Consider the following 24,309-nt stretch of genomic DNA (forward strand, 5'->3'; position numbering starts at 1 on the left):
CTTTGAAATCACTGTGTTCCCGAATACATTGCACGGTAACTTCAACAAACACAAGCTTTATATGTACAACAGCACCATCGTGTTGGGATCAGCAGCGGGGTATGTCATCCTTACCTACAATGAAGGGGTAACTGAACCAGTTCACGGTAAATGCTCTGAGTTGACTGTCATTGAAGAATATGGGGCCGATTATCCGATATCGTGATATGGCGCCCCACGCACCAGCCTTCTGATCATATATAATGGTGTCTCCTTGATCTCATGCGGATTTTAATCGCCAATCACACGCAGGCTGTTCTGTTATCCCGTAGGGAGGCAGGTGCAACTGCTTCTTCAGCAGTCTCCATGTGCTGCTATACCAGATACCCGTCTGCTATGCCAACTGACGACCGGACTTTCTCGGGCTTTGCATTATGCGATCAAAAACATCCAAGTATGTCCACCTTCGTTATACAGCCAGCATTGCTGGATCCAGCTCGGCGCGTCCTCAACTGATCCAAGTTGCACGAAAAGGCGACAAACTGCCGCTCTGTGTTGGCCGCCATGTGGCACCGCAGTGTCAGGGTACTTTTCAGTAAGCTTCTAGAAGTTGCACTTCGTCCATGGATATTGGTCTGCGCTACGTAACACCTGTTCCAACAAAGACCCCTTGAGCGTCCAGCGGCAATACCATTTTCACATCAACACCCGTCAACATCCGGACAAACTGAATTCAAGAGCAACAATGTTGAGACATTGCGTGAGGGAGGGAGGGTCAAGATTGCTTACCGTACTCGTCAAAAGTTACGTACCGTATTCTTTTGTAATAATAATATAATAATGATAATAATAATAATAATGATAATAATAATGATAATAATAATAATAATGACAATAATAATGCCAAGAATGAGGCGGTTTTATCTTTTGTAGGTATCGTTGAAGAACGACTTTTGGATCACCCTGTGTAATGTTTTCTTCAATAAAATTCTTGTTCTGAATTTTTCATCGTTACAAATTCGTCACTCCCCTTACCCATCACCCCACTTGACCTACTCCTGGATAAGTGCTTGTGAATATATAGATCAAAGTTCAAAAGACTGCAACAGATATGGTAAGTAAAATTAACTTTTCCTGATAAGTTGCCCCGCTTCCTCTTTTGCGACATCTGTGGGCTGTCGGTTTTTGATAAAAGCCTAACCTATTTATTATAGCTAATAGAAAATCATTTACCATATACTTATGAAACAAGAAAACCTTAAAGATGATCACAACACTAATCGGAACAACCGGCATCAAGTTTATATTGGTTAAAAACGATGAAGTTTGAACCTCTCTGATGGTCAAACCACCGGCCATGATCCTTGCCACCTGCTCCCGCCTTCCCACAGGCCGGCCGGTGCCTCCGTCACGTCCATACCATCAATTTTGCCCTGTCCCCCGTAATGGTGAGACACACGAATTAGAGTGTAAAGTACATGTAATGTTAAATATTTGACTTACATTTTGTGACAACTAACAAGATGATGATATCAGTAATGTCATCATATTCTTTGGGTAAAGAGAAAACCTTTTGCTTCGCCGTGTGTGTCAACCCTGATCAAATTACAGTGCAAGTGATTTATTTTCTAAAGAATACATTAAAGCATTTAAACCTTTTTAGAGTGTTACCTAAGTATTTCGACAATATATATATATATATATGTATTTTTTTGGGTGGAAGATCAAAATCGCATAATAATTTGGAACTCATTTGATGGTGAATACAAAATCAGGAGCCCTGATCACCCATGGCGTACAAGTAAGTGGCAAGCTCACCAGACCTGGGTACCGTCACTTGTGGCCCCTGATATGAAATGATGAAAAGTGAGAATGAAGATCAGAAAATCTCGAGAATATGTAGAACTGGTAAACACAATATAGTGAAATTATACCAAAGTTTTGGGACGTGAAGAAAAAGGTCGAAATATTACATTTGATCATTAAAAGTTACTTGAATACATCGAGGCCTTTGGAGATTACACCCACAGTACTTATATACTGTGTCTTGACATGGAATACATAGAAGGTGACATGGAATACATTGAAGGTGATTAATGTCCGTAATGGCTTGTCACTATAAGGTGCTTGGTGACTGTTGCTGCCCTACACCATGTAGGCGGCGGAAGGTAAGTAACTTGGTTCATTTGTTAATTTCTAAAATACTGGTTTTTTTTAGCTTGGAATATTGACTGATTGTGACCTGCAGAACATCATTTGGAGCACTGATATGCTATGAACGATATTAAATGCGACAAAGGTTATGTTTATTAGGGAAAAAATGTGGCTTAAGTAAAATATGTAGTGCACATAGAATTTTTTTTTTATGAACACCACATTATCTCACCTAGTGTCCGGAATGATAGTAGAAACTTATCAACATTTAGTTCATTGGCTGCAGGGGTACATGGTTTGGGTCATCTGTTGATATCCCTGTCTGGTTCCATGTTGGTGTTGGATTTTCATGGTTGTGAGTGACATACTTTGACTGGAGTAGTAAACTTTAAAATAAACCTTGACTGCTAGGAAGGTTAGGTGAGGTTTTCATAATTTTATTTGTTTTTCAATTGCATTACCGACTGTTGATTAAGTACGTTTGGTGCAAAACATAATGCTATAGAGGAATCTGGTTGTAATACATGATGCTATAGAATTATTTAATCAGGAGACATTACTTACTTGCCCATGCTCCTTGGGCGGGTGTATGACCAACGTTTGGGTGTAACAGTCACAAAAAGAATGGTCATATCAAAGTTGTAATGAAGGGAAGGAAAGCTTGTCACTTCAAATGGCACTGTGAAGAGAGAATAGGGAGGTGTAAATGTGAGGATTAGTTTAATTATTTGCAGTTGGTTAAGTCTGAAATACAGGGAACAGGGATTTGAACAGAGATGAATTTGTAATGCAGAAGAAACTGTGATCAAATTTGATGTCAGTGGTTATTTTGGAATGAAGTAGGATTATAACAATGTACTTCATGCATGAATTATGTGCCACAATTTAAAAGCCAAAAACAAAGACATGCTTTCATTTCTGCTACTCCTCTTTCAGTGGTACTCTTGATCATTGTACTCGTTTATCCCGTATTACTCTATTGTAATATTCATTTTCTCATCCCCATCAGTTCCATTTTATCCCCTTGATATATTCCTTGAGCACTATTTTTTCAAGCTTTCAGAGGGTGATGAAGCCACATTTTCCATTCTTAGTATGCCTCACAGTATAAATGATAATTCTAAATGCATTGCATAAGCCACATCCCATTAAATTAGAAAAAGTTTCCACACTTTGAATCTCAATCTGCATTTAAATACTATGTGGTTCTCCACATTGTTGATGAAACTTTTTCCATAAATGTTTTGATCACTTAATATGTTCATAAATTAAACAATATAATCATATTGCATAAAGAATAAAACATATTGCAGTTTTGCCAATAATACAAAAAGTTTTCATTGAAAAGTTTATTCAGCATTACTATCACATATAATCAACAGATTGTCATAGTCCATTCTGCTTTCAGACTGGGTTTTTTTTTTTTTTTCATATATGCTAAGTGCCTGTATTGCAATCATTACACCACACATCCCCGCTGTTACACAAAGGCTTTGTTAGTGATTCAGCTAAATGTGACAATTTCACTTGCTAAAGTTTATGACAAAGACCACATTTAATTGTAGAGTACATCATATGTTCTGATTGTTGCCAGCAAAAGAATCAAGAGCCTTAAAACTGGGACAGAAAAGAAATTACACAAATGACTGAAATAGTTTAATTTGGGGAAATGTTATTCAAAAACTCTGACCCATCTTATTTTACCTTTGATTTTTGTTTTGCTAGAAAGTAAGATAAGTGAATATGTGTATTAATACACAATGAATTATTTGAAAGTCTGAAACTGAAAATTATGATATAATGGAAATTTAGGGGTTTTTCAGCTTCATGGTGGAACAGAGGTAACGAAGGGACAGTCTAATGGTACAGACAGAAATGTACCAGAACTAGGGAATTTTTTCCCTTTGCTATACACAAGTAAGGATTTTATAAGTCTCACTTTGATATTGTATGAGATTAATTGAATAGTCTTAAACATTATAAAGTGAAAAAAACTTTATCCACAAACATTACCTCCATTCCTAATTCCATGGGGTTGATCAAGCACACATAACCTCTCATATTATACACATCCTTAACCTGTGTACAGTGTGTTGGTGTAACAGAATAGTTCATGCTTGTACAGATTCTTCAGACACATTGCCATGCATGCTATGCTGATTCATTAAGAGAAACTGGTTTCATTCACATCAACTCTATACAAAATCTGGTTCCATTGTATCTCAACCCAGATCATTTCCCAAATATCATCAGAAATATATTTAGCCTTTGTCTACCTCCTGTATATCTTCTCGACTAATCTTTCATCTGACATACATTCTACATGATTACAGTATCCTGGATCTTTTATCCATTCATCTTTCCTAGGGTTTGTTTACACCACATATTCCTCTCATATCTACATTCTTTATCCTTGTGATCCTAATTTCCTTATTATATTGAAGGCTTCAGTCACAGAGAAAGGTCTTCATTGAGGCTAGGCCATAGATAAAACATTAAAATGAATTAAAGGAGGGAGGAGAAAACAGTAATTTTTCAGCTTTGGAGGAGAAAAAATGCATAATATATTAATAAGGGGTAGGTTGTTTTAGCTCTTAGCAAAGATATGACAGTAAAAGAGGTTCTAAGTCTTTGCAATATAAAGAAAGAAATAGACATCACAAAAACCCTAAAGCACTGAAGTGAAACAGTGGATTGTTAAGTATTGAATGGTCTAGCTAAGGGTAGGGTGCACACATGCAGCCAGTTCTCAGAAGCAGGAACTGGAGTAATATGCCTAAAATATGGCAAGAGAACTAATGCTGCAACATGGGGGAAGTAGGGAGAGCTAATGCATTGAATGGCTTTGGACTTGAGCCTGTGAAGTGAATATGTAGAGCTACAACCTTCCCAGATGTGAGAGCATACTTCATACATGGGTGAATCACTCTTTTGTGCTCTCGGTGCAACTGTATTGGAGAGTGGAAATTTAGTTCATCTGAATGGGACTCTTGGTTTCATAAAGCAGATTTAGCTATTTGTGTAAGAGGTTTCCAAGATATATGTCATATTGATATCAAGTATGTTTACTCTGCTTACTGATGGAGAGGTTGTGAGGGGTTTACAAGACATTAAAGTTGCAACTGCCCCACAGGGAAACCTGTTCTAAGTCTGATAAAGTGAGATGTAGATAAAGCATGAGAAGATGAAGCAAATTACAGAGAACTGCCCCACAGGGAAACCTGATCTAAGTCTGATAAAGTGAGATGTAGATAAAGCATGAGAAGATGAAGCAAATTACAAAGAAGTGGAGGAATGTAGTAATGTGTCATTAACACAAGTGCATTTGGTTGAAGTAAGGATTGTTGATAAGGAGTAAAAGCACAGGAGACAAGACAGAACCCTGAGGAACTATACTAAGCAAATTTGCTATATAATACTGTATTGCTATATCATTTTCATGTGCTTGCTTATGTGTCTCCCTTTCTTCCATCGAGAATTCTTCTTTCTTTCATACTCATTCACTGTTTTCTGAATTAGCGAGGTAGCACTAGTAACAGAGAAAAGGCACAAATATATCTGTATGGTATACCCGAGAAGAACTGTTTTTTTAATCAAATAATATTCCTGTCATAGTTATGATGAAGGAGGTAATCCTACAGGCCTATTTCTGCTCCAGTCAGATATCATGAACATTGTTGAAGAAGGAAAAAATCTAAGGCCATTAACATGAAAGAACTTCCTGTTTACTGTCTTCATATGCTCTTTAAAGACATAAACTAATCAAAATTATCCCTGAGGTAGAGGAGAAAGAAGTTGGGGACTCGAAACACCCCTCTCCCTTTTTTATTTCATTTTCTGAAAGATTGAACAGAAGGAGCCAAGCACGGAGTATTCATCCTCCTTGAAGGCTTAAGCTGGGGTTATGAATGTGTGTGGATCACCTTTCCAAGATGAGAGGAAAGGAGAGAGAGGTAGTATTAAGGAAAGGAACCTAGATGTTCTGGCTCTAAGTGAAACAAAGCCCAGGGGTAAAGGGGATGAATGGTTTGAGAATGCCTAAGGGATTCATGTGAGGGCAAAAGCTAAAATGGGTAAAATGTAAGCGGATGGCAATAGGTGAGTGATTATTAATGCTTATGCACCTGGCCATAAGAAGAAAGACAATGAGACAAGTGTTTTGGGAGCAACTGAATGAGTGTATCAGCAGTTATGATGCAAGAGATCAGGAACTGTATTAGTGATGGGTGATTTAAATGCAAAAGTGAGCAATGTGGCAGATGAGGGTATAATTGGGAGAAATGGGATATTCATTGAGGTGAATAGGAATGGTTAACAGCTTGTGGAGTTGTGCTGAAAAACTGGGAATACCTGGTTTAAGAAGAGGGACATACATAGGTATATGTTGCTGAGTAGGAAAGATGGTAAGAGGACATTACTGGATTACATAGCAATTGATAAATATGGAAAAGAGAGATTCTTGGATGTGTTTGAGTTGAGAGGAGTAGCTGGTGGGATGCCTGACCACTGCCTGGTTGAGACAAGGTTTTCAGAACAGAGGAAATGTTGCAAGTGAGAAGAGGGTGGTGAAAGTAAGTGTGCTTGGAAAAGTCTTGTGGATAGAAATGTGAGGAGGGATTGGATGTAGAATGGCAAAAGGTGAGGGTAAATGAATCTAGGGAGTGGGTAAGGAATGGAAGATATTTGGGGAAACAGTGTCAGCATATGTAACAGAGGTGTTTCTCATTCAAGAGGTGGGCAGGTGAGAAAGGGTAGTGAGTGGTAGATGATGAAGTAAAGTTGCTAGTGAAAGAGAAAAGAGAGTTGTATGGGCAGCAAATGATTAGCAACTTACAAAAGAAAGCAACAGGAGGTCAAGATAAAGGTGAAGTAGTTGAAAAAGAGAGCAAGTGAGAGTTGGGAAGAGTAAGTATCAGTAAACCTTAGAGAGAATTAGATGTATTGGAAACATGATGATGGTGAGAAAAACAAAAGAACAAATGGGAACATCTGTGAAGGGGGTATATGAGGAAATGTACCAAGTAGTGATGAAGTGAGGAGGAGATGGTATGAGTATTTTGAATAATTTTTTTAATGTGTTTGATGAAAGGGTGGTAGATGTAGTGTGGTTGGGTTGGAGAGGTATGTGAATTGAGAAAGTCATGGAAAGTGGTTTAGTAAACATAGGTGGTGAAAGTCTAGTGTTAGATGAAATGTGGCAAGGAAGCTGGAGTGCATGGTATTGTAGTTCAATTTCTTAGGAAAGGGAGTGACAAGACACACTATGTGTGTATAGTGTCATTGTATGAATGGCAAGGAGTTTAAAGCTGGTGTTCAGACTACAGAAGGTTGTAAGAGAGAATGGTAATAAGAAGAGTGTGGATGAGACCTTAAGAGGGTGTGCTGAAATGATTTGGAAATATGGAAAGAATGAGAGAAGTTTACAAAGAGGATATAAGTGTCATAAGTGGAGGGAACAAGGAGAAGGGGGAGACCATATTGGAGATGGAAGGATTAAGTGAAAATGACCTTTAGTGCTCAAGGCCTGAACTTGAAGTAGGATTAGAGGCATCTATGGGATAAAGAGAATTAGCTTGACATACAGGGGTCAATGGAGTGAATCAGAGCATATGAAGCAACAGGAAAACCACTGGAAGGTTTGTGGGGCCTGGTTATGGAAATAGGGCTGTGGTTTTGGTGCATTATTTATAACAGCTAGAGAATGGATGTGAGCGAATGAGGCCTTTCCTTCATCTGTTCCTGGTGCTACCTTACTAACATCAGAAACAGTGAACAAGTATACAAAAAAAAATTTTGAGACCTCAGTAAGCAGAAACTATAATACTATGCATCATCTATCACAATTCAGTCCTAACTACATGAAAAAATTTGTCTATCTGAACCCAGTAAATTTTACCAGATTCTGAAATGTCAAAAAAAATTATTATAGATATTTAAACCCAGCACATTATATACATTTGAACCTTGACATGCTGTTTAAGCATTTAAAGCACAGTGTATTGCCACAAGCAAAGCTGCTATGTACCCAATGACCCATTCCATCATCCTTTATTTTCATTTCCTCTGCTCTTGGCAACCAAGTCTTCTTGAAACATTACATACAGTATCCCTCTTCATGGTTTCAAAATATAATCTACATACACAGCTTTGCAGGGAAGGGGGCCTGCCTGGGGAGCACAGGATGCCCTCCTATCATAATTTTCTCTAGGTAAATTAAATTAAATGGAATAGTTAGAGTTACAGATGAAACATGGCCCATACACATGCTGCTATTGAGCAAAGTCATCAGTTCTTTTAAATATAGGAAGGATAATTCAGAATGTATGACATACATAGAACTCTACCAAAAATCGTGTGTCATACATAGTTAGGACTGAAATTGTTAAATATCAAACTCCTTTGGTGCCACCGTTACATAATAACGAAGGTTTGGATATCAGCAGGAATTCAAATTACTTGTTACAGTAATTTCACTTTGAAGCATCTCTGCTCTGTAAGACATGATTTCTGGCATACTTTTTAATAAATGGCATCCGAAATTACCATTACAGCCGTATAAAAAAATTAATGACATACATATTGAGAGCTTGGGTGTGCATTGTAGTACCCTTAAAATTACACTAGGTATTACACACTATTACACACAAGATCAAATTACACACCTGAGAACAAGATTGAGAAAGGTGATGCATATTCCAAAGAATTCTGTAAGTTAGCTTTCTTAATCTAGGGGAACATCACCTTTAACTGCAACCTTATCTTACAGCTAAACAGTTCAAAACATTTACTGATGTTATTTACTTGGATTGTAATTGTCAACATCTCACTGGACTGAAGTTGCATTATTTAAGTAACATTTTAGAAAAGTACACCCCAACAAAAAACAGCATTTTGGGACCATTTCTTCTTTAGCAAAAGTATTTCAATAGGCAACTCCACAAGGCTAACCCTAACATGCAAAAATAATCAATTACAGTAATATCTTAAAAACATAATATCAAATGATTCAATCTCTTTTAAATGATTCATTCTCTTTTAAGTGAGGAATGATATGAAATCATAATCTTACCCATAGATAGTTACAGACATGAAATGCACATTGTTGAGCTTTAGTTCAGTACAATCCTTCCAGTGTAATCCAATAATCTAAGTTGATGTGTTTTATGGCAAAAAATATTTGTGATAATGGCTACAATATACCATTCCTAATGTAAATAAAAACTGTATTAGAGACTTTTACTGAAAATCTCATCTGTACCTAAATCCCATTCTGTGATAATTAAGAAACTTGTTAATAAGGATGTAAAGAAATACTTATAGTGTAAGAGTAGTGGGTGAATGGAACAGACTTAAAAAGGATGTGGTTAATGCAGACAGCAACCATACATAAATTTAAGGGGTTGTATGACATTGGAGAATGTGAAAGAGATGGGGCCCCACAACAGTAAAACTCCCTCCCCATACATTATAAATGGGTAATTTTGTGGAAAGCACTCAAGCCTTAATCAAATAATCATAACTCTAATACTTTCATTGACCCCCAAATTGTTCAGTAACAGTGTACTGGGTGTGACGGGGGTGAGTGGAGACTTGCCATGGCCATCCTCTTGATGGGAGTTACCAGAGGGATTGGGCAGCAGAAAGGTAGATATAGACTGCTGACAGTAAATCAAAAGTATAATTCAGCCAAAGACGAATTCGCCCTGGCATAATAAATTTTACTATAGGGGCAATTTACTATCAAGGTCACATTATTAACTGTTAAACTTTGAAAATAAAATTTTCACACTGAAAGCTTTTCAGCAAGGTAGAGGAAAACAGAGTATTAAATATGCATTAATTTTTTTCTTAATTTCATACTTGTTTGCTGTTTCCTGCATGTGAGGTAGCACCAGGAACAGATGAAGAAAGGCAAGAATACAATAGAATATACTGAAAAGATATCAGGCATATACAAGTGTCCTACAAAAAGAGATGGAAAGACTATTCAAGTATAAGAAAAAATATGCATGGGACAGCTACAGAGATATCAAAAAAAAAAAAAAAGATACACAGTTGAGGTTAGTTTCAGATGAACCCAGGACTGATCATTATGTAATGAGAGAAACTGTATTAATCAAGCATGACGTGCAGTAAGTGCCTTTTGGCAAACTTTCATTGGAGGTACTTGTGAATAGGAAGGCACACACTGTCATGGGATGATACCTGAGTGAAAATAATTTAATTATAGGCCTAAACATGACAGAGTAACTAGATCTATACAAAGTACAGCTAAAAAGAAAAACACAATGACAATCGTTGCTAGTTATCAATGGTCTCATCAGTTGTAAATATACAAGATCTTTCTTGTAACACAAAGATCCTTTTTAAGTTCCAGTGTTATGAGATAATTGCTAAGTAAATAACTGACTGGAAAACTGTATATTTATTTGATTTGTATACCAATTCAAATCACAATGACTGGAAAAACTCTAAATGTTTACACATACACATCAAACAGGAAACAGTAAAGAAAAATATATTAATATCCTTCCTTATATATCTATTTATTATTTCAAGGCATAAAGGACGGAATGTAATTGATGAACAATATATCTCATAAAAGTTCACAGATAGTTTTGAAAATGCCAGTGTGTCATACCCTAACTGACTTTCCCACTTACGCAAGGAAGCTTTAGGACAAACAAACAATGGCCTCACTTGTACACATCTAGTCTTTAGCTGTCATTTGAAATGTATCAAAACCAGAGAATAGCATCTTGAGCCAAGCCCCACATGCTACTTCATAGTGTACCTTGACTGATGATGTAAACCTGAGCCTATAGCATCATGCAGCTGTTATGATGACTAATTATTTTTACTTCTGGTGAAATTCTTGGATGGAGTCCAGCAAAGCATCAGTATGGGGATCAGGAACCACAGCCAGCCAAGCTAACACTGCTAATGATGACCGTGCAACACAAATCCATCGCCACCAGTCCACTAATTCTGTTAACTAATATCAAAATTGAAATATTGTAAAATCCAGTGTTATAATTCATAATTCATTTCCATAAAATTCTTAACATTCATAATGACTACACTTTTCATAAAAAGCTTTAGATATATCACATCAGCTCTACAGGAAGAATCTTTTGGAACATAAGAATGTAAAATAGTACATCAGTTTATGAAAATGACACACACAGGTAGATCTCAAGATGCTGTAGAAGAGAAGAAAAATAATAATGTAGATTGCTCAAAAGGAATATGCCGGTGGAAATTCAGCAAAGGAGGGAAGAATATACAATGTGTAAGTGGAAAGCAAAGAAAGGGTAGATGAAGATTTTGCAAGAAAGTTGAGTGAAAAGTACAGGAAGATTAAAAAGGAAAGAGGTGAGAAGTAAAGGAGGTAAATTGCAAAATCATAAGTAGAAAGTCATGGGAAGAGTATTCTGAAGAACTGATGAATGTGGAAGGTGAGGTAGCAGTTGTTACATGCATGCATATGGAGGATGGAAGGAAGAGGATACAGGTGTAGGAACCTATAGGAAGAAGGGAGGTAAAAGGGGTGATAATGAGGTTGAAGGTAGGAAAGACACTTAGAGTGGATGGGACTATATCTGAAATGTTGGTTCTTTTTCCTCTTCTAAAGGTATTAGTTTGGTTTTTGCTCCAGAGAGCTGGCTGCTTGTGAGCCCCCACCACTAGCTGGATTATGAAATACTTGGCAAGCTGCTGCACTTTGATAGCTATGTCTTTCCTTACAACTTCAATAACTATGAATTGGCACATTTTAAAAGACAGGTTTCTTACTTCATCCAAAATTTGTAAATACTCTCCCTCACCTCTTCTTTTTTACCCTTTCATTAACCTCTATATTTCAATTAAGGCCTGGCCTTGATGTGGATTTTTCATCATGACTGGAGCCTTAAAGAAAAAAATGCAGGTTCTGCTTCCATGGTTCTTATACAGTACTAGTAAGCAAAAGCAATTAACATAGATAGCACTCTACGAGAAAGATTACTAATACTTGCCTCTTCTTCAGAGAAAGCCGAGGTTTCAACAATATGAAGATTGATTAAAACATTTTCAGTCCGTATAGCCACAAGAGACAGCACCATTGAGGAGACATAGAATGCTACTGTCCATGGTATTTTGATGCCATGACCAGAAAGCATCCCAATCCCAATGATATCACATCTGCAAATATTTGGTGGTGACAAACAAATGAACATTATTATTCAAATGATTCTTTTGTCAGATATATCAAAGGCACGAAATATATATCATCAGCAATTATCAGGATATGTGGAGTTTTTCAGGGTCTGCTGTATATATGTTCATGTATAGATAGCCCAATCTTGTGAATAAATCGACCTATAACTTTCTGACAAAAATCTCTAATGTGCCCTGTCATTTCTTTCTTCATTACAATTATGCCACATGACTTGTGTGACTCATTCCATGGCCATGTTCCTGCTGCATAACAAACCCCTGAGATTTCTACAAAAGTGAGCTCTTTCTTAGACAAAAGGGTAAGCAGGTGGATTGTTTGTACAGTATCTGGACTGCCAGAAAGCATCTGACAGTACCACATGGGAGGCTGATTTAAAGGCTTGATCACAAGATAGGAATAAGGGGAAACTCCTTTAAAAGATAGAAGATTATCTCAGTGGAAGGGAACAGAGGATGTACATTAGAGGAGCCTTCTCTAAATGGGTTGAGGTGACCCTTCTTGATCTAAGTAAATAACTTGCCCAAAGGTATGAACTTCTGCTTCACTATGTTTCCAGGTGATGCAAAAGTAATGAGGGAAGTGAAAAGTGAGGAGGATTGCATCTGCTTGCAAAGGGCATTGTTGATGAAATTCAGCTACAGCAAATGAAATTGATGGTTGATGAAATTCAACCTGATCAAATGTAAAGTGATGAGGGTGAGACAAAGTGAAAGGAGTCCTAAATATCATTATTATCTAGTAGGATATAAGCTCCATGATTTTATGTGTGAGGAGGACTTGATGATATCATTCCCAACCTGTCACCAGATTCCCAAATCAGGAGAACAGTTAAGGATACAAACTATCTGTTGGTAAATATTAGATTAACTTTCAGGTATATGGATAAGGAAATATACACCATGCTGTTCATATCATAGAAATGGTCAAAACTATAATACACTTCTCATGTTTGGTCACCACACTTGCATAAGCACCAAGAGGTAACGGAGAAGTACAGCAAAGATGGTACGTGAATTTAGACAGCTGAGTAAATTTGCCCACCTTGGAAGTAAGAAGAGTGAGAGGTGACCCTGATCACAACCTTTGTTTTCAAAACAGACTGATGACAGAGAGAAAAAAGTTCCATGAGAAATGTAGGGATAGAGCAACCAGAGGACAAATGAAATGAAGTAAGAAACTTGTTGAAAAAGAAGTACTTTTATAGTATAAAAGTGATGGATGAATGGAACAGCATGACAGAGAAAAAGGTCAATAAAGACAGTATACATAAATTTAAAAAAAATTGTATGATGGTCAAGGATGTTCAAAAGATGGGGACCCAAGTGTATAATACCTTCCTTGTACAGTACAAATAGGTAACAACGTGAATTAACATACGGGTTCATTACCCCTTCGAGGAGAAAGCATTCTAATTGTGGCGAGCTCTGAACTGGAGTTCAATACCCCTCTCCAATATTTTGGGATATGATGCATCCAGTTAGCCTCAACTATGTTGTCTTTTTCTCTATCTAGTACAATCTTCTTCCATATACTGATTAATTTCCTCAGAATAATTGATATCCCTATTACTATTCTATAACTGTTTTTAATGATTCAGAATAACCAAAGGATACATTAGTAACAACTCTAATAATTAAAACTTTCCTCTTAAATACTTACCTATCACAGGCAGCCACCAGACACACTGTGGTTAGGAACAAGATGAGAGCAAAGAACACATGAGCCATGCTTGATGGGTATAGGCCAGGAATCTTACCAGAATTACTGTCCAGCAGAAATATCTGAAAGACAATCTTTTTAGTCTCGGTTTAATGTAAATACAAAATCATGTAAAAACAACTACACATATCTGTGTCGCAAGGAAAAAAAAAGAATAAGTGAAAAATAAGTAAAAATAAAGCCAACAGAAAATCTTGAGTTTTTGAAAGAGCACAAATTAGGATTAATTTCATATTCACCGGGACACTAAACCTCTTCAGCAGCCTAAGAATGAAAAGTTAAAAAAGTGTATCCCTGTTAATGTTCCAGATCAAAATGCTGCCCAAAAAGAGTATACTATGGGGTTAGAACAAGATACCGTTATGGGCTACATTCCCATGAAATCCTCAAGGAATGGTGGTGTCTAATAAGTACACTTTGGTAAGTATAAATCTCCCCGTCAAATGAAAATATTCAGACCCTACTCATTTGAATAAAAGAAAATATGCCTCTTTCACATAAATACAAATAAGGCTGAGATGTGGTTTTCACCAAAATCTAAACATATTTACATTTTGTAAAACTGAAACTGCAATACATATTTAGACCTTTGTCTTGGAGAGCAAAAATGGGTATGTTTGAAGGAATAGTTGTTCCATCATTGTTGTATGGTTGCTGGGCATGGGCTATAGATAGGGCTGTACAGAGGAGGGTGGGTGTGTTGGAAATGAAATGTTTGAGAACAGTATGTGGTGTGAGGTGATGAAAGGGAAAGAAAGATATGTGGAAATAAAGTGTGATCGTGAGAGCAGAAGAGGATGTGTTGAAATGGTTTGGTCACATGGAGAGAATGAGTGAGGAAAGATTGACCAGGAGGATATATGTGTCAGAGGTGGAGGGAACGAGGAGAAATGGGAGACCAAATTGGAGGTGTAAAGATGGAGTGAAAAAGATTTTATATCTCACTTTTTAAACCAGGTATTCCCAATCACCAGTCCTTTTTCAGCACATAAATCTACAAGCTCTTCACCATTTCCAACACTGAACACCCCATGTATACCAGTTATTCCCTCAACTTCCACATTACTCACCTTTACATTCAAATCACCCATCACTATAACCCGGTCTTGTGCATCAAAACCACTAACACACTCATTCAGCTGCTCCCAAAACACTTGCCTCTCATGATCTTTCTTCTCATGCCCAGGTGCATATGCACCAATAATCACCCATCTCTCTCCATCAACTTTCAGTTTTACCCATATCAATCTAGAATTTACTTTCTTACACTCTATCACATACTCCACAACTCCTGTTTCAGGAGTGGTGCTACTCCTTCCCTTGCTCTTGTCCTCTCACTAACCCCTGACTTTACTCCCAAGACATTCCCAAACCACTCTTCCCCTTTACCCTTGAGCTTCATTTCACTCAGAGCCAAAACATCCAGGTTCCTTTCCACAAACATACTACTTATCTCTCCTTTTTTCTCATCTTGGTTACATCCACACACATTTATATATATGATACAGCGCTGGTGGCTGATTCATGTGAGAAACTGCAGAAGCTGGTGACTGAGTTTGGTAAAGTGTGTGAAAGAAGAAAGTTAAGAGTAAATGTGAATAAGAGCAAGGTTATTAGGTACAGTAGGGTTGAGGGTCAAGTCAATTGGGAGGTGAGCTTGAATGGAGAAAAACTGGAGGAAGTGAAGTGTTTTAGATATCTGGGAGTGGATCTGGCAGCGGATGGAACCATGGAAGCGGAAGTGGATCATAGGGTGGGGGAGGGGGCGAAAATTCTGGGAGCCTTGAAGAATGTGTGGAAGTCGAGAACATTATCTCAGAAAGCAAAAATGGGTATGTTTTGAAATGGTTTGGGCACATGGAGAGAATGAGTGAGGAAAGATTGACCAAGAGGATATATGTGTCGGAGGTGGAGGGAACGAGGAGAAGAGGGAGACCAAATTGGAGGTGGAAAGATGGAGTGAAAAAGATTTTGTGTGATCGGGGCCTGAACATGCAGGAGGGTGAGAGGAGGGCAAGGAATAGGGTGAATTGGAGCGATGTTGTATACCGGGGTTGACGTGCTGTCAGTGGATTGAATAAAGGCATGTGAAGCGTCTGGGGTAAACCATGGAAAGCTGTGTAGGTATGTATATTTGCTTGTGTGGACGTATGTACATACATGTGTATGGGGGTGGGTTAGGCCATTTCTTTCGTCTGTTTCCTTGCGCTACCTCGCAAACGTGGGAGACAGCGACAAAGCAAAAAAAAATATATATATATATATATTTTGAATGGAGAAAAACTGGAGGAAGTGAAGTGTTTTAGATATCTGGGAGTGGATCTGGCAGCGGATGGAACCATGGAAGCGGAAGTGGATCATAGGGTGGGGGAGGGGGGCGAAAATTCTGGGGGCCTTGAAGAATGTGTGGAAGTCGAGAACATTATCTCGGAAAGCAAAAATGGGTATGTTTGAAGGAATAGTGGTTCCAACAATGTTGTATGGTTGCGAGGCGTGGGCTATGGATAGAGTTGTGCGCAGGAGGATGGATGTGCTGGAAATGAGATGTTTGAGGACAATGTGTGGTGTGAGGTGGTTTGATCGAGTGAGTAACGTAAGGGTAAGAGAGATGTGTGGAAATAAAAAGAGCATGGTTGAGAGAGCAGAAGAGGGTGTTTTGAAGTGGTTTGGGCACATGGAGAGGATGAGTGAGGAAAGATTGACCAAGAGGATATATGTGTCGGAGGTGGAGGGAACAAGGAGAAGAGGGAGACCAAATTGGAGGTGGAAGGATGGAGTGAAAAAGATTTTGTGTGATCGGGGCCTGAACATGAAGGAGGGTGAACGGAGGGCAAGGAATAGAGTGAATTGGAGCGATGTGGTATATCGGGGTTGACGTGCTGTCAGTGGATTGAATCAAGGCATGTGAAGCGTCTGGGGTAAACCATGGAAAGCTGTGTAGGTATGTATATTTGCGTGTGTGGACGTATGTATATACATGTGTATGGGGGGGGGGGGTTTGGGCCATTTCTTTCGTCTGTTTCCTTGTGCTACCTCGCAAACGCGGGAGACAGCGACAAAGTATAATAAAAAATAAAAAATATATATATATATATATATATATATGTGTGTGTGTGTGTCAGAGGTGGAGGGAACGAGAAGTGGGAGACCAAATTGGAGGTGGAAAGATGGAGTGAAAAAGATTTTGAGTGATCGGGGCCTGAACATGCAGGAGGGTGAAAGGCGGGCAAGGAATAGAGTGAATTGGATCGATGTGGTATACCGGGGTAGACGTGCTGTCAATGGATTGAATCAGGGCATGTGAAGCGTCTGGGTAAACCATGGAAAGTTCTGTGGGACCTGGATGTGGAAAGGGAGCTGTGGTTTCGGGCATTATTACATGACAGCTAGAGACTGAGTGTGAACGAATGGGGCCTTTGTTGTCTTTTCCTAGCGCTACCTTGCACACATGAGGTGGGAGGGGGATGTTATTCCATGTGTGGTGAGGTGGTGATGGGAATAAATAAAGGCAGATAGTATGAATTATGTACATGTGTATATATGTATATGTCTGTGTGTGTATATATATGTGTACATTGAGATGTATAGGTATGTATATTTGCGTGTATGGACGTGTACGTATATACTTGTGTATGGGGGTGGGTTGGGCCATTTCGTTCGTCTGTTTCCTTGCGCTACCTCGCAAACGCGGGAGACAGCGACAAAGCAAAATAAAAAGAATAAAAAAACTCTGTTCCCTAGGTCTACTCTTCAACAGTTGTTCTGACTGGTTGAAAAAAGTATTGTTTCACTATTTGTTCAAGATGTTGTTTGAACTTTTTTATGGATGTTAAAAATCCTTCCAACTTAGTGAATACTCCATCTTAATTATCATTCTAAAAGTTGGAAACTGAGCTAATTTTGGGATGCTTCTTGCTTTTATGGTCTAAAGTATTCCAATAGAAATAAATTTTAGTGGTGGATTAGAGCAATCTGCTACACCATCATGATCTTGGGTGAACAATGATTTTCATTTATAAAATACCTCTGCACGCACTGATACCTCATTTTCATTGTATCTGGCATTCTTATTGTATAATGAAATCCCTAGTACCATATCTCATTTTCAACCAATTCCTATATATTTCATCTGGCTGAAAATTCTGCAACATAATGTCTAGTGCTAGTGTTCGTTATTTCTATCAATGGCATGTATTTAATGGCAATGCTGTTGAATTATTAAAACGACTGAAATGCTTTAACCTTAAGGGATCATCAATATATCCAGATGATGAAATAGAAAGGAAAATGCTAAGATGCCTTAAGTAATGACACTAACCTGAGGTAGGACATTCTATATTAAAGTAAACCTACAGTATACATGAAGTGTTGGTGTAACAAAAGGAACAACAGCATCTATGTATAAAAATCTTTCAAGGTTATACAATTTAACTAAACAATTTGACTCTGCACTATTGTGATGATGGCATTTCTCATCTTTTATCTCTAGCATCAATAATATGAAAAAAGTAACACATTTAGGAATTTTACATTACAACTTGGTTACTTTTATCACTACATTATAATCACCATCTGCACATATAGGGCATTACAACTCATTTCACTGACTTAATAACTTAATGGAAACTCTATAGTCCACTTACCAGGAGGCAGTGAGCTAGTGTTAACCCTGCTAGAAGGCCTTGACATAACACTGAAAAAGTTCTGAAACCTCCCTGGATGAAAATTGCATGAGAACTTCGTGTTGGAATCTCTGTGACATCATGGAGATCTTCACTCTTCTTTTGTACTCCACTAAGTTCATTTTTGATCAGCACAAAGCCATTCAGCTTTTCTTGATACACTGTACTAATGTTACCATGAGGGTTTGAAGCCGAAGCAAATAAAAGATTTGGTGCAGATAATACACACTCTTTATCCTCTTTAGACATATCAATTATATCCTCATCCATTTCTTTCAACTGTAGGGTTATGTAAGATTCTTCATTTTTATTACTTACTAATAACAGACTAGATTCACTTTTCTTTTTGTGCTTTTTCTTAGGAGTCTCTCTATATTCAGGAGAATATGGAGGAGCAGAGGCCATATAATCTGACACTTCAATGCCATTCTTCAACTTAGGACTGTCTGCTAGTTTAAGTGATTTGGTTTCAAACTTATCATTAAGTATTTGTGCTTTTTCATTATCATTTTGAGGTTGCTTTTCAAGGTGATCGCTGATAATATCATCTTTCATATTTCTTTTAACAGGACCCATTTCATATATATCTCTAACATTATGTTCTTTTTGTATGTCAATTTTTGATTCGGATTTCTCTCTTTGTTGTTGTCTGTCCTTATCTTTCTCTGATCTTTTATGGAGATCCTTAGCTTTTACATTGGCCTCATCAATCAGTGCAGACAGCTTTGAAGATAAAAGGTCACTGTCATTATCATCTTTCCCCATATTGCTTTTTTGTGCTTTTGGTGAAGGTACTTGATGTTCTTTGCAAGAATTATCTAAGTTGCTCTTCTCCTTTTGGGATTCAGTTGAAGGGTCCTTCTTGAAGTCCTTCTTACGACCCTGTGTCCTCCTCTGTGGGGACTGTATTTCCATGGCCAAGGAAGTTTCAAAGGCTTCTTTAGACTTCATTTCCCATCGTCTTCTTCGACTGCCTCCAGCTGAGGGTGCTCTTTGTGAATCGTGCATTCTTCTGAAGCATGAAAAGAAAGGACTTTAATATTTCTAACTCTATTGTTAAGGGCAATCCAAAACTAATGTAAATTATCTCTACACTGATCTGAAATAAGCTCCAAGGGTTAAGGTGTCCATTTTCCTCAAGGGTGAAAGTCTACCTGAAAATTTGAGGGGGCCTAATGTATCTGATTCTATCTTATGCATACACATCTTTACTTCATAATGTTTTTTCATCTACTTGCCTTTCTTGCCTTTGCAAAGCTCTGTCATGAAGTGAACCATAGCACTGTACAGATGACAAGATATAACACACCTAGGAAATATGAAGGCTAGCAAATATGAATATGTACATGTGTATGGGTGTTTATGTACGTATATGTGAATATGAGTGGATGGGCCATTCTTTGTCCGTTTCCTGGCCCTACCTCACTGACGCGGGAAATGGCTATCACATATAATAAAAAAATCTATACATTTTATTTTCTATTATACTTAGTCACTGTCTCCGGCATTAGCGAGGCAGTGCAAGGAAACAAGACAAAAGAATGGCCCAACCCACCCACATACACATCTATATACATGAAAGTCCACACAAGCACATATACATACCTATAATTTCACCGTATACATATATATACACACACAGACATATACATATATACACATGTACATATCCATACTTGCTGCTTTCATCCATTCCTGTTGCCACCCCGCCACACACGAAATGGCATCCCCCCCTCCCCCCATGCACGGTAGTGCTAGGAAAAGACAACAAAGGCCACATTCATTCACAATCAGTCTAGCTGTCATGTGTAATGCATCAAAACCGCAGCTCCCTATCCACATCCAGGCCCCACAGACCTTTCCATGGTTTACCCCAGATACTCTGCATGCCCTGGTTCAGTCCACTGACAGTACATCGACCCCAATATACTACATCGTTCCAATTCACTCCATTCCTTGCATACCTCTCACCCTCCTGTATGTTCAGGCCCTCATCACTCAAAATCTGACTCCATCCTTCCACCTCCAGTTTGGTCTCCTGCTTCTCCTTGTTTGATACATAAATCCTCTTTGTCAATCTTTCCTCACTCATTCTCTCCATATGTCCAAACCATTTCAACACACCCTCTTCTGCTCTCGCAACCACAATCTTTTTATTTCCACACATCTCTCTTACCCTTTCATTACTTATATGATCAAACCATTCACATCACATATTGTCCACAAACATTTCATTTCTAATATATCCGCCCTCCTCCGCACAACCCTATCTATAGCCCATGCCTTGCAACCATATAACATTGTTGGAACAACTATTCCTTCAAACATACCCATTTTTGCGCCAAGGTAACGCTCTCATTGCTCCCAGAACCTTCGCCCCCTCCCCCACCCTGTGACTCACTTCCTCTTCCATGGTTCCATCTGCTGCTAAGTCCAATCCTAGATATCTTTTATCCTACTCAATTTCTCTCATGATTATCTTGTTTTTTATTATTTGTATTATATTTATTATACTTTGTCGCTGTCTCCCGTGTTTGCGAGGTAGCGCAAGGAAACAGACGAAAGAAATGGCCCAACCCCCCCCATACACATGTATATACATACGTCCACACACACAAATATACATACCTACACAGCTTTCCATGGTTTACCCCAGACGCTTCACATGCCTTGATTCAATCCACTGACAGCACGTCAACCCCGGTATACCACATCGCTCCAATTCACTCTATTCCTTGCCCTCCTTTCACCCTCCTGCATGTTCAGGCCCCGATTACACAAAATCTTTTTCACTCCATCTTTCCACCTCCAATTTGGTCTCCCTCTTCTCCTTATTCCCTCCACCTCCGACACATATATCCTCTTGGTCAATCTTTCCTCACTCATTCTCTCCATGTGCCCAAACCACTTCAAAACACCCTCTTCTGCTCTCTCAACCACGCTCTTTTTATTTCCACACATCTGTCTTACCCTTACGTTACTTACTCGATCAAACCACCTCACACCACACATTGTCCTCAAACATCTCATTTCCAGCACATCCATCCTCCTGCGCACAACTCTATCCATAGCCCACGCCTCGCAACCATACAACATTGTTGGAACCACTACTCCTTCAAACATACCCATTTTTGCTTTCCGAGATAATGTTCTCGACTTCCACACATTCTTCAAGGCCCCCAGAATTTTCGCCCCCTCCCCCACCCTATGATCCACTTCTGCTTCCATGGTTCCATCCGCTGCCAGATCCACTCCCAGATATCTAAAACACTTCACTTTATTATATGATTCTGTAGTTTCTTTTTACCTGTATTTGAGATTCTTTAGTCCATATTTCATCATTTTTATTTCTAAATATATAATTTTTTCAGGTCGTATGTACGGATGGCCGTAAGTCGCATAGGTCATAAGTAAGGGATCAGGTGTATACCACATTGTTCCAATTTACTTCTGTGCATGCCTTTCACCCTCCAGCATATTCAGGCCCCAATCACTCAAAATCTTTTTCACTCCATCCAACATCAATGTTATTTGCTGCTGAGGACCACAGGGAATGGCTGCTTTTGGGAGCTTGGGCAATAGCATGAATAGCCACTTGATGTAATGTGACTGTTGACATTAAGGGTAGTTGGCATAGTGCTCACCCATAAGTATGATCAGTGTATTTCAACCAGAATCTAAAAACAAAATAAATTTTGGCTTGAACAAAGGTTAGTTGAGGTTCCACAGGCTCTTTTGATGTCTGCAAGAGTTTAATGTAGTTTTAATTAAGACTCGATTTCCCTTGATATTCACAAACCTTACCATGGGTCTCCATAGGCAATGAAATTCATTTGAATACATAAGGACTGCAGTGTCGTTAATGAAATACACTTGTAATTAGTACAATACCAAGTCAACGAATGGAATTTGTGTTTACATTAAGTTTATTTTTTCTGTATGCCTTCTTATGTCTTTGACTTGAAAATTCTGTCCCAGTGATCCAATAGCATATTTCCCAGTGTAGCAGCATGTACTGCATGATCTAACTCAGAACTGCTAATTATTTATTTTCTTATACATGTTCACTATTTACTGCATATCAAGGCAGCACCAAGATGGAATAAAGAACAGCCTTATTTGCTCATATCCACTCTGTAACTCTTTGTCTAACTCACTGACAGTACACTGTTCCCTATATCCTCATCAAGGTGGAATTGCTATTATAAACATAGATTTCATTTGTCAACTAGGTCTCCGTTAGTATTAAACATGTTTGTCCACTAATCCTACAACAATGTTCGCAGATTTTGGTGGACTTTATTACCTGATTACTGTTCACCCCTATCATTATCAAAAAGATCCTAATCATGTTCCATCACTCTTTTGTCTGTGTATATTAATTAAAGCGTCTGTGTATATTAAAAACAGTATCAGTCATATCCCAAAGATAATAGAGGTGTTCCTATACTGTTGCTTTGCCAGTTTCTTCCCTGTCTACCCCGTGCTTTAGTAATATAGGCTACAAAGGGTCACAAGCATGTGTGCCTCTTACTACCAAGAGCATGGCACACACTATGTTACTCAAGCATATTTCGGCTTAATTTTGGATTTTTTCGTAGTGTGATCTAATAATGCTGGTAACACTCTGACCGTTGATCCAAAGACTTCATCACAACATATATGAGGATTAACATACCCTAGATCAGGATCAAAGTAAAACATTGGTCAAGTTCTGGATCTGTACCGCCGAGTTTAGTACGTCTTCATACTGAAACATTTAAAATTAACACTTCGACTCTCGTTGAGGATCTGCTCTTACTGATATTTAGGTTCTTTACATGAGTATACATATTGAAAATATACGGTTTGGCTATTCAATATCATCCGGTGGAATCTTCGGTTCAGACTTGACCGTTCGATTAATCTCATTGTTTACAATGTCAATAATGCTTTTGGGAAATTCGCGCGTCCTTAAATTATTTGAATAATCAATGTTTTTATCCAAAAACTTGTTTTTGATTTAAGCAACTGAACAAATTTCATCAATATAATTATTCATGGGATTAATCTAACTAAAAGTATTAAAGATGAAGGTAATGTAAGCCTAAAAGAATAAGAAAATGACGTGCGAACGACAGGTATTATGTTTGTAAACAAATCTCGTCGACAGCTGAGTGAATGGAGGGGAAAAGTAAGTTAGAAAACTAACAAATATGTGTAGACAGAGATCACAATACCTCAGGAAATAATAATTACTTCTTTTTTTCATGGGGAGTATTGTGAAGCTCGCCAGGGTTGAACAAGAAACGTGCAAAAGACCCAAGAAAGACCTTATACAATAAATTAGCAGGGGTCCCCTGTAGCACTATTTACTCGGCCATCGTGTTTAAGGTACACATCTGATATATTTCTTGCCTATTATGAGTTATAAATGACATGATGAAGACAGAAGTAATTTTGCCGACATATCAACACCGGCGCGTAGGATAGTAGTATATTGCTACTATACTTTCTTTTTGCGCCGATTTATTCCTGCATTAATCAACTTCGTAATTCATCTCTTTAGTCTTGCTT

General features: G+C 38.2%; 2 protein-coding genes across 9 annotated transcripts in view; one reads left to right on the plus strand and one right to left on the minus strand.

The window, feature by feature from the left end:
* The first annotated feature begins 1,345 nt into the window (after positions 1-1,345).
* Positions 1,346-24,309, plus strand: part of LOC139756088 (uncharacterized) — a 65,939-nt gene continuing 42,975 nt past the window's right edge. For 3 of the 7 annotated variants that reach the window (XM_071675121.1, XM_071675122.1, XM_071675116.1), the window contains exon 1: positions 1,434-2,147. The gene's annotated coding sequence lies outside the window, so the exon portion shown is untranslated. The other 4 variants (XM_071675117.1, XM_071675119.1, XM_071675118.1 and 1 more) reach the window with 4 other exon arrangements.
* On the minus strand, positions 9,436-23,608 carry LOC139756087 (uncharacterized). 2 transcript variants are annotated; one of them, XM_071675113.1, is made up of 5 exons: positions 23,432-23,608; positions 18,715-19,765; positions 14,012-14,133; positions 12,150-12,315; positions 9,436-11,128 (listed from the first exon to the last, which is right to left on the minus strand). In XM_071675113.1, exons 1-5 carry the CDS (start codon positions 23,455-23,457, stop codon positions 10,991-10,993), a joined length of 1,503 nt encoding a protein of 500 aa, XP_071531214.1. In that variant the 5' UTR covers positions 23,458-23,608; the 3' UTR covers positions 9,436-10,990. The 2 variants fall into 2 exon arrangements, with proteins under 2 accessions (XP_071531214.1, XP_071531215.1); XM_071675114.1 differs by lacking the exon at positions 12,150-12,315 and having other exon boundaries at positions 10,999-11,128.

Source organism: Panulirus ornatus, chromosome 20 (genome assembly GCF_036320965.1).
Source record: "Panulirus ornatus isolate Po-2019 chromosome 20, ASM3632096v1, whole genome shotgun sequence".
NCBI lineage: Eukaryota > Metazoa > Arthropoda > Malacostraca > Decapoda > Palinuridae > Panulirus > Panulirus ornatus.

What these genes read in the sequence shown, in the direction of transcription:
- LOC139756087 (XM_071675113.1), bottom strand. Translation starts at nt 23,457, where the DNA reads ATGTTTTACTTTGATCCTGATCTAGG. An exon ending in TACTTTGATCCTGATCTAGG is followed by an intron (nt 19,766 to 23,431) that starts GTATGTTAATCC and finishes TTCATGCTTCAG; the next exon opens with AAGAATGCACGATTCACAAA. An exon ending in CTGGTGGCTGCCTGTGATAG is followed by an intron (nt 12,316 to 14,011) that starts GTAAGTATTTAA and finishes AAATATTTGCAG; the next exon opens with ATGTGATATCATTGGGATTG.